Genomic DNA, 16,461 nt, shown 5'->3' with positions numbered 1-16,461 from the left:
TATAGATTTATCACAACTCAATAATAATCTAACATATCTTTTTATAGAAATTGACAAACTGATTTTAAAATGTATGTAGAAATGCAAAGAATCTAGAATAACTAAAACACTTTTGCAAAAGAACAAAGTTGGAAGATTTCACTTCCTGATTACAAGATGTAATATAAACCTGCATTAATTAGATAGTGTGGTAGTCAAAAAAAAAAAAAGACAAATAGGCCAATGATTACAGAATAGAGAATCCAGAACTTGACCCACACATACATGGTCAATTTATTTTTGACTAAGGCACTAACACAAATCAATGAGGAGGGAAAATCTTTTTAATAAATAATCATGAACAACTGGGCAAATAGGGGGAAAATGGACCTTAATCCCTACCTCACACCATAATCAAAATTAACTTGAGATTAATTATAGCCCTGAAAATGAAAGCTAAAAATTAAAAAAGTTTCTTGAGAAAACAAAGAGTGATATTTTCATTACCATGGGGTAGGCAATGATTACTTATATAGGAACCAAAAAAAAAAAATTCTAAAGAAAAGAAAAAAATCAATAAATTGCCCTTAAGGCAAATTAATCTTTTGCTCATCAAAAGACATCTTATTGTCACCAAGAAAATGGAAAGTTAGTCACAAATGGAAGAAAATATTCACAATACCTACTTCCGACAAAAGACTCTTAAGCAAAATATATAAAGAATTCTATTGAAGATTTGGCACTACTCAGTTCTGTAACCTTAAATAGTTTAAGCTCTCCGAACTTACAGTTTCTTATTTATAAAATGTAAGGGTTGGGATAGAGTGTGACAATGGACATTTTCTAAAATTCTATGATTTTTTTGAACCTACAGCAAGTTTATTGGTACAAATTATATAAAGGAGGTGGTGGAAAGGAATATGAATAAAGATGGTTTGGGTAATTGACAATGGCTCTTAAGTACCCCTGGGTATGGGATTTACATTAAAGTAGAAACTCTGAATACTTATTTACAAAGAAAAAATATGAAACTCTCCAATAAGGGTAGGAAAACCCTAAGGATATTTTGTGAATGACACAGGAAAGCAGACTGGCAGATAGTGGGAATTACAAAATGTTTATTAATCTATTGTGCCTATCCTTATATTTTTCAGGAAAGTGACAATAGAATATAAGAAATATTAGAAATGAGGAAAATATAGTGCTTATTATAAGAAGGAATTTGATACCATTGAACAAATCATTTAGTATTTACTATACAATACTGCATTTTTATAAATAGGTATAATATTTAAAATTTGTTATATCTCCTTGAAGGTCTTTTAAAAAGCCAATAACCGTTTCTCTTGGAAGTGGAAGATTTGATTAGATCTTTTTAAAAACCCCTTCTACTTCATGTTTTTCTTGGTTTATTTTCAGATGAAACCACATCATTTACTAAAACAGTTACTTCATATGAAAAAATAAGAAAAGGACTTTTATATCTTTCCACCATCATATTCAGTTACCCTTTATATATCAGTTATTGCTTATTTTTTCCTATGTCATTGTTAAAATTTTTCAAAATAATTGTCATAACATAAGCATAGAAAAGTTCTCACAGGGGAAAAATAAAAGCTTTTAAAACTTATAGGAATTAATAAGAATTATCTGCGAAATTTTAGCAAATTTTCTCATTTTTTGTCATTTTATTTTCAGGTTTAACTGAGCTGAATGACAGTCCAGTTCCCCTGGAACTTGAGCGTTGCAAGTCTCCCACTTCAGGTAAACATGAGTGGTATTTTTCAATCTTCTGAAGATTACTTCATTGCAGTAATCTACTGCTTTATCTTCATAATTCTTGAGAAATTCATAATTTTGGTAATTAGGTGTAATTTCATTTTGAAATTTAACCATAAGCAAATTCTATTCCAAAATAAAATAGAAATAAATGTCTTAAAATATTTATTACTTCCCAAAAAATTAAGATCAGAGGTATGAGTATAATACTTCTAAAAACATTTTAAAGGAAGTTATTTTGCAGATATATTAATAATGCTAAGTAAAAATTGTAATATTATACAGAAACTGTCTCATAGCTAGAGCTGAATTAGTGGGAAATATATACTGTAGGTGCAGTAACATATGAAACCATCCCTCTGGATCATAGTTTTGAAACATGTATATTCATTGGCAAAAGAAAAATGATAATATATGTTGTGAGCCCATTATATTAAAAATATGAGTATAAAGCTTCTTAGGAATAAGTTTTTAAGGTCTGTGAAAAAAAAAGGTATAGTACAAATTGTTGGGTGTCAGCATTGTGAATAATTTGCTTTTTAAAAATTTTTTATTTACCTGATTTTTCTGTAATATACACATAGTAATGTGTAAATTTTTAAGCACCAAAAAATTAGGTATATCTTTGACATTGAATTGTAGATCTGTTTTCATAGAGTATCAAAAAATTATTTTTTTATTTAAATTATTTTATTTATTTTATTTTTAACTTCATGCAAATTTATAAACATTTAGTTATCTCTTTATAAAGCAATGAATTTTGACTTTTAGAAATTCAGCTGGAATTGTGACATTCTTCAATCTACTTCCTTAAGAGTTGTTAGTTGTTTATTGTTATTCTTCAGGAATGTAGGCTGAATAGAATCTAGTTGTGTCCTGTGTAAATTTCTGTTTTAATCATATCCATCTAATCCTTATTTTACTGCTTTCATGTTAAGCATGGTCTCATACATTTACCCTTTCTTTTGCATTCCCATTGGCACCATCCTAATATAGGTATTTATTACACCATACCTAGAATATTACAAAATTATTCTAACAGGTGTCTCTATTTTCCATCTCTCCCTCTTAGAATTCATTTTGCATATCATGTTGCAAAATTAATCTCCTTAAAATATTACTTTGATATTTTCCCGTGTCAGAAATCTTCAATTAAAATATAATTTAATATTCTATATCAAATTCAATTAATTTAACCTCACTTTAAATTCTCATCCATAATCTGAATTTGAATAGTAATACATTTATTAGGTTCTAATATCAAAAAGAAATAGAATAAAAATAAATTTCCCTCCCATCCTTCCCCATACATTGTTTCTACTCTCTTGAAAAATTAAACATTATTGGTAGTTTCTTGTTTATCCTTCCAGGCAATTTGTGTTTGTAAACAAACCAAAAAGAAACAGACTTTTGCCTTCTGTTTTGTACAAAAATAGTAATATTATGCACTTCGTTGTACTTTGCTTGTTTCACTTTACAGTGTATCTTGCTTTCCATTTCATTACATAAAGTATTTTCTTATTATTTACATTTATATGATATTGAATTACATGTGTGTACTATAATTTATTTAATCATTTTACCAATTAAAGGACATATAGTTTAGTGCCAGTCTACTGCTATGTCAAACAATGCCACAGTGACTAACCTTGGTACATTCCTCACTTTAAATGTGTGCAGGTATATCTATCAGATAAATTCCTAAAATTGAAGTTGCTGGGTCAAAGAGTATACACCTGTTTAATCTTTATAGATACTCCCCAACTGCTCTTCTTGGGGTTTGCACAGTTCTCTTTCCTTCTAGCAATAACATGAAAATATTGGTTATCAAATTTTTTTATCTTTGCAAGTCTGTTTGGTAAAGAGAATATGTCAATGCAGTTTCAATTTACCTCTCACATATTATAAGTGATGTTGAACACCCTTTTATATATTTAAGAGTTCTTTAAATATTTTTTGTAAATTATCTATTCATATACTTTGCCCATTTTCTATAGGGTTGTTCATTCTTTTTAAATTAATTAGTCCTCTTCATAAGTTAAGAAGATTTTCCCTTTATGACATGAGATCCAAATATTTTTCTCAATTTTAACTTTTAACTTTGCTTGTGGTATATCTTGCCTTAGAGCAGTTTTTTTCTAATCATTGATCTTTTCTTTTAAGGACTTCTTTATGCCCAACAATTTAAATACTATTGGTTATCTACTTTTTAACATTTTAGTAGAATTCCCCTGTCATTTACCCTTTATAGTTACTTATCTTGTATGTTTGTACTTTCTCTGAAAAATTTTTTCATTACGGAACATTTCTAAAAATATACAATACACATATGAAAAGATTGAGAGCCTTTCTTTAATTAGGGTAACTAAATTGATCTATTTTGCTGTTTAAACCCAAACAGTGGTTTTACTGGTTTTTTTAAATTTGTTTTTTAGCTTACTGATTTCTCCTTTATCTTTATTAGTCTCCTCTGTTTTCCTTCATTTTACTTTTTCCTTTTTCACCTGTTTGTGGTAGATGCTTAATTCATTTATATTTATTGTTTCTTACATATTGATAAAACAAGGCTAAATTTCTCTTTGAACTCTGTTTTAACATGTAATAGCTTTTGATATATTATGATTGCATTAACAGTATTTTCTATATAGTAAACAGTTTGTTTATATTTCTTTGACCCAAGAGTTATTTAATGTAAATATGTGGCATTAGGTAGCTGTAAGTTTTACCTTATTAATCATGTTATTTAAGTCTCTCATGTCATTACTTATATTTTGATTACTTGACTTGTCAAAGATGGGGAAAAGGTGAATTAAAATATTGTATTAATCATGTGTTTCTGTCTATTTTTCCTTGTATCTGCTGTTTATTTTTTAAAATATTCATGTGTAAATATTCAAAGATATATCCATACATTCTTTACCATTAATCACCATTGTTCATTTCATATTGTGTCCTTCACCTGAATTCACCTTGTTTGCTATTAATACCACAACTCTTGCTTTTATTTGTAATTTCTTTTTGTATTCCTTGGCCTTACCTCTTTTGAGGTAAACTTTTTTTAAACTGAGGTGCAATATGTAAACCTCAAAGTGCATAATTCTTAAGAGTTCAGGTAGACTAGTTTTTACAAATGAATACACCAAGTAAACTTACCCAGATCAAGATATAGAATGTTACTGGAACCCCGGGCACCTCCCCTTATGCCCCTCTCAGCCACTAACCCCCACAAAGTTACCTACTATTCTGACTTTTATCATCATAGATTAGTTTTGTGGGTTTTGGACTCTCAGATGAATGGAATCATTCAGTATTTACTTTTATTTTTTGCTTATTTTGTTCAACATTATGTGTATGATATCTATGTTGCTGAATGATTTTTATTGATGTGTAATGATCCATTATATGAATATATCTCAATTTATTTATGCAGTTTATTATTGCTGAACATTTTAGGTGGTTTTCAGTTGGGGGCTATTATAAGTAAAGCTTTTATGACCAATCTTGTCTAATTTTTAATACAAATATAACTCATTTCTGTGTTACATGTATCTGGGAGTGAGTTTTGAGGTCATAAGTAAAGCTTTTATGACCAATCTTGTCTAATTTTTAATACAAATATAACTCATTTCTGTGTTACATGTATCTGGGAGTGAGTTTTGAGGTCATAGGGTATGCATATGTTCAGCTTCAGGAAATACTACCAAGTTTTCTAAAGTGGTTGCACCAATTTTACTTCCATTAACGGTGTATAAAAGTTCTATTTGTTCCACATACTTTCCAATTTTCTTTTTTCAGTTTCAATCATTCTGGAGTGTATATAGTGCTGTCTTGCTGTAGAATTAACTTGCAGTGCATATCCCTGATGTCTAATGATTTTGATGAACTTTTACATTTATTGACTATTTTTAATATCCTCTTTTATAAGATATTCAAGTATTTTACTCATTGTTATTATGTTGCCAACTTTCTTTGATATATAAGAAATTCTGCATATGTATGTAGATAGGTAGATACATACATAAAAAGAAGTACTTTTGTTGGATGTATATAGGGCAAAATATCTTTTCCCATTCTGTGCCTTGCTTTTACTCTCTTAAAGGTGATCTTATCATGAGCAGAAGTTTTTAATGCTAATGTTATTCAATTGATCAATACTTTCTTTTATTATTAGTGCTTTATGTGCTTTGTTTTATTTTTAAGAAAATCTTTGCCCACCCCAAGTTCATAAAACTATTTCCCTATCTTCTAGGAGGCTTATTGTTGTACCTTCACTTTTAAGTTCAAGTTCCATTTGAAATGTATTTCTGTGTCTAATGTGAGGAAAGAGTCAAGGTTTATTACTTTCATTTAGGTATCCAGTTGACAAGGACCATTTATGAGAAAACTATCATTTCCCCCACTACACTGAAATGGTACTTTTGCCACAAATTAGTGTACTCTACCATGTATGTGCATGTTTCTAGACTTTATGTTCTATTTCATTTGTGTGTTTACCATTAATCCGATTCCACACTGTTTTAATTGCTGTAGCTTTATAGTATTGCTGGTTGTATAGGTCCTCAATTTTGTTTTTGTAGCTCTTTTTCAAGAATGCTATAGCTATTTTAGGTCTTTTCTTTTCATATAACTTTTAGAAAAAACGTCAGTTTGCACACAAACAAATATGTCTGGATAGTGATTGTAATTTTATTTCATCTATAGATCAGTTGGTCAGAAATGACATTCAACAATGAATTTTCCACTTGGTATCTCTCCATTTATGTCTTCTTTACTTTAATATTTTTAGTCTTCTTTGTAGAGGTCTTACACATCTTTCATTAGCTTTATTACTCAGTATTTGATATTTTTATGTTGTAAATTTTTAAATATCTTTTTATTATTTTTTATGGCTAGAATATAAAAATAATTAATTTTTGTATATTGACCTCATGTCTGGAATATTTGATAAACTTATTTCAGTAATTTGTCAATTCTTTTAGATTATCTATGTATCCAATTATGCTCCCCCCTGTTAAAATGACAGTTCCATTTCTTCTTTCTAAGGGAAAAAATTAGCTAGGACCTCCAAAACAATGCTGAATAGATGTGGTGTTAGCAGATATCTTTTCTTTTTTCCAGTCTCAGGTATGAGTCTTTCAAGATTTCAGAGTTAATTATGAGGAATATCTCTGAGTAAGAGAGGTCAGAAATTAGGAGAGCCAGAAACTGATAATCATTTTATAACTCTGCTTTCCTACATGGATCTTAAACTCCCTTTTAGCCCAATAAACCACAAGTAATATAGGGTGAAGTTTAATATTTTATTAAATTAAATATTAATAGAATAATAATTCTAATTAATAGAATGACTATTAAATATTTCCTTTAGGATGATGAGAGAGACAAGAGTAGGGATTGGGAGCTGAAAGGGTCCCAGTGAGCCAACCAGAATGCTGATGTTCTCAGCTTCCAGGATAACAATCATTTCATATTATTCATTCACCCAACTATTTAACAAGTAATTTACAATATCTACAGTTAGAGTGATATTATGATATCCACTGAGAATAAACTAATGAACAAAATTAACATACCCCATGCCAAATGGAACTGACAGTCTATCTGCAGAAACCAACATTAAAGCAATAGTTATACAAATTGTTATTATTTTTCCTTAAAGCTGTGTAACCATTTTTCCCTCACCAGGTACGCTTGTGCATTTTGTGCACTGCATAAACATACATCCCAAGGGGGTGAGCAGAAGCTAACATGAGCCCTAGCTCCATTTACCTGGAACAGAACTGCAGTCCCCTAAAGGAAACAGCCCCTTTTTCTTTGGCCCAAGAAACCAAGCCTTCAACTGTAGGGTTATATCTGCCCACAAGGTGTGCATTTTTCTAATTTGTCCTACTTGAAGGTTTGCCTTTAAAAATCATTTTCCCAGTTCAACATCATTTTCTAGGTTAGCATTATGTCCTAATACAGCTGCTACCTATGCAGCTATCCATCCTCATGATTCTCACTGTCCACAATATACAACAGACTTATAATGCTACCAAATTCAAGTGAAGACTAGGGTGATAGAAATATTTATCCTTAAAAATATCTTGGGCTTCCCTGGTGGCGCAGTGGTTGAGAGTCCGCCTGCTGATGCAGGGGACGCGGGTTTGTGCCCCGGTCCGGGAATATCCCACATGCCACGGAGCGGCTGGGCCCGTGAGCCATGGCCGCTGAGCCTGTGCATCTGGAGCCTGTGCTCCACAACGGGAGAGGCCACAACAGTGAGAGGCCCACATACCGCAAAAAAAAAAAAAAAAAAAAAAAAATCTTTATTAAAAAATATCACAAAAAATAATGTCACAAAATACTAAAAAAGAAGTAATCAACTCTGTTGTTCTCAAACCTGAGTTAGAACTAGGTCTCATAGCCTAGTTTGAATGCTGCCTCTGTGTGATTCTACATGTCTAGAACCCCGTTACATCCTCTAAAGAAGAATGCTTCTTCCTTCCAAAGAGTCCTCTGTTGAGGCAGTACCAAAATACTCAGGTAAAGGCACAAAACAGACACCCTTCCAAATAGTTATCATGAAATTCACCTCTAAGGTAAAAATACTTGGTTTACTTGGGCTAAAAATTACATGCCAATAGTTTTTTATTCCCTTCCTTTAGGACTTGCTACCAGAACTCCCGAGGCAGCACCAGGCTTTTATAGGAATGAAATACCAGCTGTGAGACAGAGGAATCAAGTACATCACTTGCCAGGTGAAAGTGAAAATCTCTTTTATGAACAAAGAAGTTATTCATACTCCATAATTTTCTAGACTTCACAATTTGTCTCAAAACCTTTATTCTTACTTGTTGTGCTGAAAACACAGGTCTCTCACGGTGAATGAAGACTAATTTTCCTAAAGCAGTGGTTAAAACTACAGACACCAACTTCAGGAGATATAAAGCAGGAATACCTAAGGCTTTTGACATTTGCCATAGAATTTAGATAGTGGTGGGGGTTTTTTTACTGTAAACCTGGATAATTTCATCAGGCCTATAAGAAAATAATGGAGTGGCCAACAGATAATTTAGGGAAAACCTAACAGCCAAAAAGTAGTTTTGTAAAAATTCTTCTTAACTCTTCATGATACAATTAAATATTTTCTGTGATCAGAAACAACTGTGATTATCATGGAAACTGCAAAGAATCACCTCAGAGGGGCACTGCTCTCTCAAAAGTAGTGAGCAGAAAAAAGGTCCTGTAAATTTTATGCAGATTCATTGAATATTTGATGCTGCTCATAGGGACCAAATCAGAATCAAACACAAGTTGTATGGCTTGTTAAATTAGGCATTCATTAAAAAATAGTTGTGACTAGATTTACAACTTTAACAAGCCTGAATTACCAATGTTCTAGACCCCAAGTAAAGTCAGTGACTAAGGAACCTAAAAATAATTGTAACCCACAATTTTCCAAGACAGCAGTTTCTTTTTTTTTCCTTGTGTAATACAACACCCCTGTGATATGCCTTTTTTCTGATGAGAAAACTGAAGCTCAGAGTATTTAAATAAGTGGAGCTAGAATCCCAACTGAGTTTTATTTAGTTGTAAAGCCTAAGCTTTCCCCCTGATTTTCATTAATAAATTGAGAACAAAAAATATGGGAATTACAAAAAATAATCACAATTGGAATTATATGACATCCGGTCAGTGGAGACAAGATGGCAGAGTAGAAGGATGTGAGCACACCCCTTCTTACAAAAACACCAAAATAATAACTGCTGAACAATCAACCACAAAAAATGCTGGAAAATACCAAAAATGATCCTCTACATCCTACAAGACAAAGAAACCACAGTGAGACAGTAGGAGCACAATCGTGATAAATCCCGTACCCACCAAGTGGTCAATCCACAAACTGGAAAATAATTATACCACAGAAGTTCTCCCACAGGAGTGAAAGTGTGAGCCCCACATCAGGCTCCCTAGCCTGGGGTTCTAGCAATGGAAGGAAGAGCCCACAGAGAATCTGGCTTTGAAGGGCAGTGGAGTTTGATCACAGGAATTCCACAGGACTGGGGGAGACAAAAACTCCACTCTTGGAGGCACACACAAGGGCTCGTGTGCACCAGGACCAGGAAAAAATGAAGATGCCTCATAAGAGCCTGGGGCAGACTTACCTGCTAGTATTGGGGGGGTCTCCTGTGGAGGTTGGGGGGGCAGCTGTGGCTCACTGCAAGGACAAAAACACTGGTGGAAACTCATTGGTGTGATCCCTCCTGGAGGCCGTCATTTCCTCTCCAAGATCTGGCCCCACCCAACAGCCTGTAGGCTCCAGTGTGGGGACACCTCAGGCCAAACAACCTACAGGGCAGGAACTCAGCCCCACGCATCATCCAACAGGCAACTTAAAGTTTTCTGAGCACACAGCTGCCCGTAAAACACATCCCCTGACATGGCCCTGCCCTCCAGAGGAAAAAGACCCAGCTCCAGCCGCCCGTGGGCAGGAAGCAGTCCCTCCCATCATGAAGCCTTCAGAAGCCTCTTAGACAGCCTCCTCCACCAGGGGGAAGACAACAGAAGCAAAAGAACTACAACCCCACAGCCTGCGGAATGGAAACCACAATCACAGAAAATTAGACAACATGAGACATCAGAGGAATATGTCCCAGATGAAGGAAGAAGATAAAACCCCAGAAGAACAGCTAAATGAAGTGGAGATAGGCAATCTACCTGAAAAACAATTCAGAGTAATGATAGTAAAGATGACCCAAGATCTCAGAAAAAGAATGGAGGCACAGATCAAAAAGATACAAGAAATGTTTAACAAAGACCTAGAAGAACTAAAGAACAAACAAACAGATGAATAATATCATAAGTGAAATACAAAATACACTGGAAGGAATCAATAGCAGAATAAGTGAGGCAGAAGAATGGATAAGTGAACTGGAAGACAGAATGGTGGAAATCACTGCTACAGAACAGAATAAAGAAAAAAGAATGAAAAGAAATGAAGACAGTCTAAGAGTCCTCTGGGACAATATAAAATGCACCAACATTCACTTTATAGGGGTCCCAGAAGGAGGAGAGAGAGAGAAAGGACCTGAGAAAACATTTGAAGAGATAATAGTTGAAAACTTCCCTAACATGGGAAAGGAAACAGTCACCCAAGTCTAGGAAGCACAGAGAGTCCCAGGCAGGATAAACCCAAGAAGGAACATGCAGAGACACACAGTAATCAAATTGAAAAAATTAAAGTCAAAGAAAAAATATTAAAAAGAACAAGAGAAAAATCAACAAATAATATACAAGGGAACTCCCATAAGGTTATCAGCTGATTTTTCAGCAGAAATTCTGCAGGCCAGAAGGGGTTGGCAAGATACATTTAAAGTGATGAAAGGGAAGAACCTACAACCAAGAATACGCTACCCAGCAAGGTTCTCATTCAGATTTGATGGAGAAGTCAAAAGCTTTACAGACAAGCAAAAGCTAAGAGAATTCAGCACTACCAGACCAGCTTTACAAAATATGCTAAAGGAACTTCTCTAGGTGGAAGAGAAAAGGCCACAACTAAAAACAAGAAAATGACAAAGGGAAAAGCTCTCTGGTAAAGGCCAACACACAGTAAAGGTAGGAAATCATCCACATACAAATACGAATTCAAAACCAGCAATTGTGAGAAGAGGAGAGTACAAATGCAGGATATTGGAAATGCATTTAAAATGAAAAGATCATCAACTTAAAACAATCTTCTTTATACATAGAGTGCTACATCAAAACCTCATGGTAACCACAAATGGAAAATCTACAAAGATACACAAAAAAGAAAAAGCAATCCAAACACAACATGAAAGATATTCATCAAATCACAAGAGAAGAGAACAAAACAGGAAGAAAAAAGACCTTCAAAAACAAATCCAAAACAATTAACAAAATGGAGATAAGAATATGTATATCAGTAATTACCTTAAACATAAACAGATTAAATGCCCCAACCAAAAGACAGAGTGGCTGAATGGATACAAAAACAAGACCCATATATGTGCTCTCTACAAGAGACCCACCCACTTCAGATCTAGGGACAAATACAGCCTGAAAGTGAGGGGATGGAAAAAGGTATTCCATGCAAATGGAAATCAAAAGAAAGCTGGAGTAACAATACTCATATCAGAGAAAATAGACTTTGAAATAAAGACTGTTACAAGAGAAAAAGAAAGACACTACATAATGATCAAGGAATAAATCCAAGAAGAAGATACAATTGTGAAGACTTATGCACCCAACATAGGAGCATCTCAATATATAAGGCAAACACTAACAGCCATAAAAGGAGAAATTCACAATAACAATGGGGGACTTTAACACTCCACTTTCCTCATTAGAAAGATTGACAGACAGAAGATCAGTAAGGAAACACAGGCCTTAAATGACACATTAGACCAGATGGACTTAATTGAGATTTATAGACCACTCCATCCAAAAGCAAGAGAATACACATTCTTCTCAAGCACACATGGAACATTCTGAAGGATAGATCACATGCTAGGCCACAAAGTGAGCCTCGGAAAATTTAAGAAAACTGAAATCATATCAAGCATATTTTCGAACCACAACACTATGAGATTAGAAATCAACTACAAGAAAAAAAAAACTAAAAAAAACACAAATACTTGGAGGATAAACAATATGCTACTAAACAACCAATGGCTCACTGAAGAAATCAGAAAGGAAATAATACCTAGAGACAAATGAAAACAAAAGCACAATGATCTAAAACCTATGGGATGCAGCAAAAGCAGTTCTAAGAGGAAGGTTTATAGCAATATAGTCTTACCACAGGAAACAAGAAAATCTCAAATAAACAAGTTAACTTTACAACTAAAGCAACTAGAGAAACAAGAAACAACAAAACCCAAAGTTAGTAGAAGGAAAGAAATCATAAAGCTCAGAGAGGAAATAAATGAAATAGAGACAAAGAAAACAATAGCAAAGATCAATGAAACTAAAATCTGGTTCTTTGAAAAGATAAACAATATTGATAAACCTTTAGCCAGAATCATCAAGAAAAAAAGAGAGCGGGATCAAATCAATAAAATTAGGAATGAAAAAGGAAAAGTTACAATGGACACCACAGAAATACAAAGCATCATAAGAGACCACTACAATCAACTCTATGCCAACAACATGGACAACCTACAAGAAATGGACAAATTCTTAGAAAGGTACAACCTTCCAAGACTGAACCAGGAAGAAATTGAAAATATGAACAGACCAATCACAATTACTGAAATTGAAACTGTGATTTAAAAACTCCCAACAGGGCTTTCCTGGGGGCGTAGTGGTTGAGAGTCTGCCTGCCAATGCAGTGGACACGGGTTTGTGCCCCGGTCCGGGAAGATCCCACGTGCTGTGGAGCAGCTGGGCCCGTGAGCCATGGCCGCTGAGCCTGCACATCCAGAGCCTGTGCTCCGCAACGGGAGAGGCCACAACAGTGAGAGGCCCGCATACCGAAAAAAACAATAATAATAAATAAATAATAAAAACTCCCAACAAAAGTCCACAACCAGATGGCTTCACAGGTGAATTCTATCAAACATTTAGAGAAGAGGTAACACCTATCCTTCTGAAACTCTTCCAAAAAATTGCAGAGGAAGGAACACTACCAAACTCATTCTATGAGGCCACCATCACCCTGATACCAAAACCAGACAAAGATATCACACAAAAAAGAAAACTACAGATCAATATTGCTGATGAACATAGATGCAAAAATTCTCAACAAAGTACTAGCAAACCGAATCCAACAATACAATAAAAAGATCATACACCATGATCAAGTGGGATTTATCCCAGGGATGCAAAGATTCTTCAATATCTGCAAATCAATGTGATACACCACATCAACAGATTGAAGAATATAAGCCATATAATCATCTCAATAGATGCAGAAAAAGCTTTTCACAAAATTCAACACTGATTTATGGTAAAAGCTCTCCAGAAAGTGGGCACACAGGCAACATACCTCAACATAATAAAGGCCATATATGACAAACCTACAGATAACATCATACTCAATGGTGAAAAGCTGAAAGCATTTCCTCTAAGAACAGGAACAAGACAAGGATGTCCACTGTTGCCACTTTTATTAAACATAGTTTTGGAAGTCCTAGCCATGGCAGTCAGAGAAGAAAAAGAAATAAAAAGAATACAAATTGGAAAAGAAGTAAAACTGTCACTGTTTGCAGATGACATGATAGTATACATAGAAAATCCTAAAGATGCTACCAGAAAACTACTAGATCTCATCAATGAATTTGGTAGTTGCAGGATACAAAATTTATACACAGAAATCTGTTGCATTTCTATACACTAACAACGAAAGATCAGAAAGAGAAATTAAGGAAACAATCCCATTTACCATTGCATCAAAAAGAATAAAATAACTAGGAATAAACCTACCTAAGGAAGCAAAAGACTTGTACTCTGACAACTATAAGATGCTAATGAAAGAAATCAAAGATGACACAAACAGGATGAAAAGATATACCATGTTCTTGGATTGGAAGAATCAATATTGTCAAAATGACCATACTACAGCTTCAGTGCAATCTCTATCAAATTACCAATGGCATTTTTCACAGAACTAGAATTAAAAATTTCACAATTTGTATGGAGACACAAAAGACCATGAATAGCCAAAGCAATCTTGAGAAAGAAAAATGGAGCTGGAAGAATCAGGCTCCCTGACTTCAGACTATACTACAAAGCTACAGCCATCAAAACAGTATGGAACTGGCACAAAAACAGAAATATAGATCAGTGAAACAGATAGAAAGCCTAGAAATAAACCCAGCACCTATGGTCAATTAATCTATGACAAAGGAGGCAAGACTATACAATGGATAAAAGACAGTCTCTTCAATAAATTGTGCTGGGAAAACTGGACAGCTACATGTACAAGAATGAAATTAGAACATTCTTTAACACCATACACAAAAATAAACTCAAAATGGATTAAAGACCTATATATAAGGCCTGATACTATAAAACTCTTAGAGGAAAACAATTGAAGAACACTTTTTGACATAAATCACAGCAATATATTTTCAATCCATCTCCTAGCATAATGGAAATAAAAACAAAAATAAACAAATGGGAACTAATTAAAGTCAAAAGCTTTTGCACAGCAAAGGAAACCATAAACAAGATGAAAAGACAACCCTCAGAATGGGAGAAAATATTTGCAAACGAAGCAACTGACAAGGGATTAATCTCCAAAATCTAAAAACAGCTCATGCAGCTCAATACCAAAAAAACGAACACCCCAATAAAAAAATGGCCATAAGACCTAAATAGACATTTCTCCAAAGAAGACATTCAGATGGCCAAGAGGCACATAAAAAGATGCTCAACACTGCTAATTATTAGAGAAATGCAAATCAAATTACAATGAGATATTACTGCACACCAGTCAGAGCAGCCATCATTAAAAAGGCTACAAACAATAAATGCTGGAGAGGGTGTGGAGAAAAGGAAATCCTCCTACACTGTTGGTGGGAATGTAAATTGGTATAGCCACTATGGGGGACAGTATGGAGGTTCCTTTACAAACTAAAAATAGAGCTACCATATGACCCAGCAATCCCACTCCTGGGCATATACCTGGAGAAAACCATGGTTTGAAAGGATACATGCACCCCAATGTTCATTGCAGCACTGTTTACAATAGCCAAGGCATGGAAGCAACCTAAATGTCCATTGACAGATAAATGGATAAAGAAGCTGTGATACATTTATACAATGGAATGTTACTCAGCCATTAAAAAGAATGAAACAACGCCCTTTGCAGCAACGTGGATGGACCTGGAGCTTATCACACTAAGTGAAGTAAGTCATACAGAGAAATACAATTATCATATGATACCACTTTTATGTGGAATCTAAAAAAATGATATAAATTTATTTACAAAACAGAAACAGACTCACAGAGTTGGAGGATGGACTTGTGGTTGCCGGGGTGGAGGAATGGGAGGGGATGGATTGGGAGTTTGAGATTGACATATACACACTACTATGTGTTGAACAGATGGCCAACGGGGGACCTGCTATGTAGTGAAGGGAGCTCTGTTCAATATTCTGTGGTGGCCTAGATGGGAAAGGAATTTGAAAAAGAATAAATACACGTACATGTATGGCTGAGTCACTTTGCTGTACACTGAGGCTGATGCATCATTGTTAATCAACTATACCCCAATATAAAATAAAAATTTTTTAAAAGAGCTGGAAAGGGCTTCCCTGGTGGCGCAGTGATTGAGAGTCCGCCTGCCAATGCAGGGGACACAGGTTCATGCCCCAGTCCAGGAAGATCCCACATGCTGCGGAGCAGCTAAGCCCATGAGCCATGGCCGCTGAGCCTGCGTGTCCGGAGCCTGTGATCGGCAACGGGAGAGGACACAAAAGTGAGAGGCCCGCGTACCGCAAAAAAAAAAAAAAAAAAAAGCTGGAAAAAAAAAACCCAAGCAATTATGACATCCAAGCAGAGAGAAGTTGCTAAATTATAAAGAGACAATGTTTTAACAAAAAAATTAAAAAGAACTTAGATATATTTTTCATGAAACATCAGAAACACTGTTTACCATTTAAGTTCCAGGAAAAACTGGTTTTGAAAGTAGTTTTTATAATTTATATAATCAAATTATCACAATCTGAATTTATTAAACCTTGTTTGCTAAAAAC

The 16,461-nt window shown here is 34.3% G+C and overlaps 2 protein-coding genes across 6 annotated transcripts in view; both read left to right on the top strand.

Moving 5' to 3' along the window:
* Nucleotides 1-16,461, top strand: part of SLC15A2 (solute carrier family 15 member 2) — a 779,020-nt gene that overhangs the window by 250,730 nt on the left and 511,829 nt on the right. The gene's annotated exons all lie outside the window — the stretch shown is intronic.
* Nucleotides 1-16,461, top strand: part of STXBP5L (syntaxin binding protein 5L) — a 361,807-nt gene that overhangs the window by 282,112 nt on the left and 63,234 nt on the right. For 3 of the 5 annotated variants that reach the window (XM_033403323.2, XM_033403322.2, XM_033403321.2), the window contains 2 exons: nt 1,678-1,743; nt 8,406-8,498. In XM_033403323.2, the coding sequence (XP_033259214.1) occupies nt 1,678-1,743; nt 8,406-8,498 (159 nt within the window). The remainder of the gene's footprint in view (nt 1-1,677; nt 1,744-8,405; nt 8,499-16,461) is intronic. The other 2 variants (XM_033403324.2, XM_004278542.4) reach the window with 1 other exon arrangement.

The sequence above is a fragment of the Orcinus orca genome, chromosome 5 (genome assembly GCF_937001465.1).
Source record: "Orcinus orca chromosome 5, mOrcOrc1.1, whole genome shotgun sequence".
NCBI classification, from domain to species: Eukaryota; Metazoa; Chordata; class Mammalia; order Artiodactyla; family Delphinidae; genus Orcinus; species Orcinus orca.
Note: the sequence above shows the minus strand (reverse complement) of the source record. Positions and strands in the feature narration are given on the sequence as shown.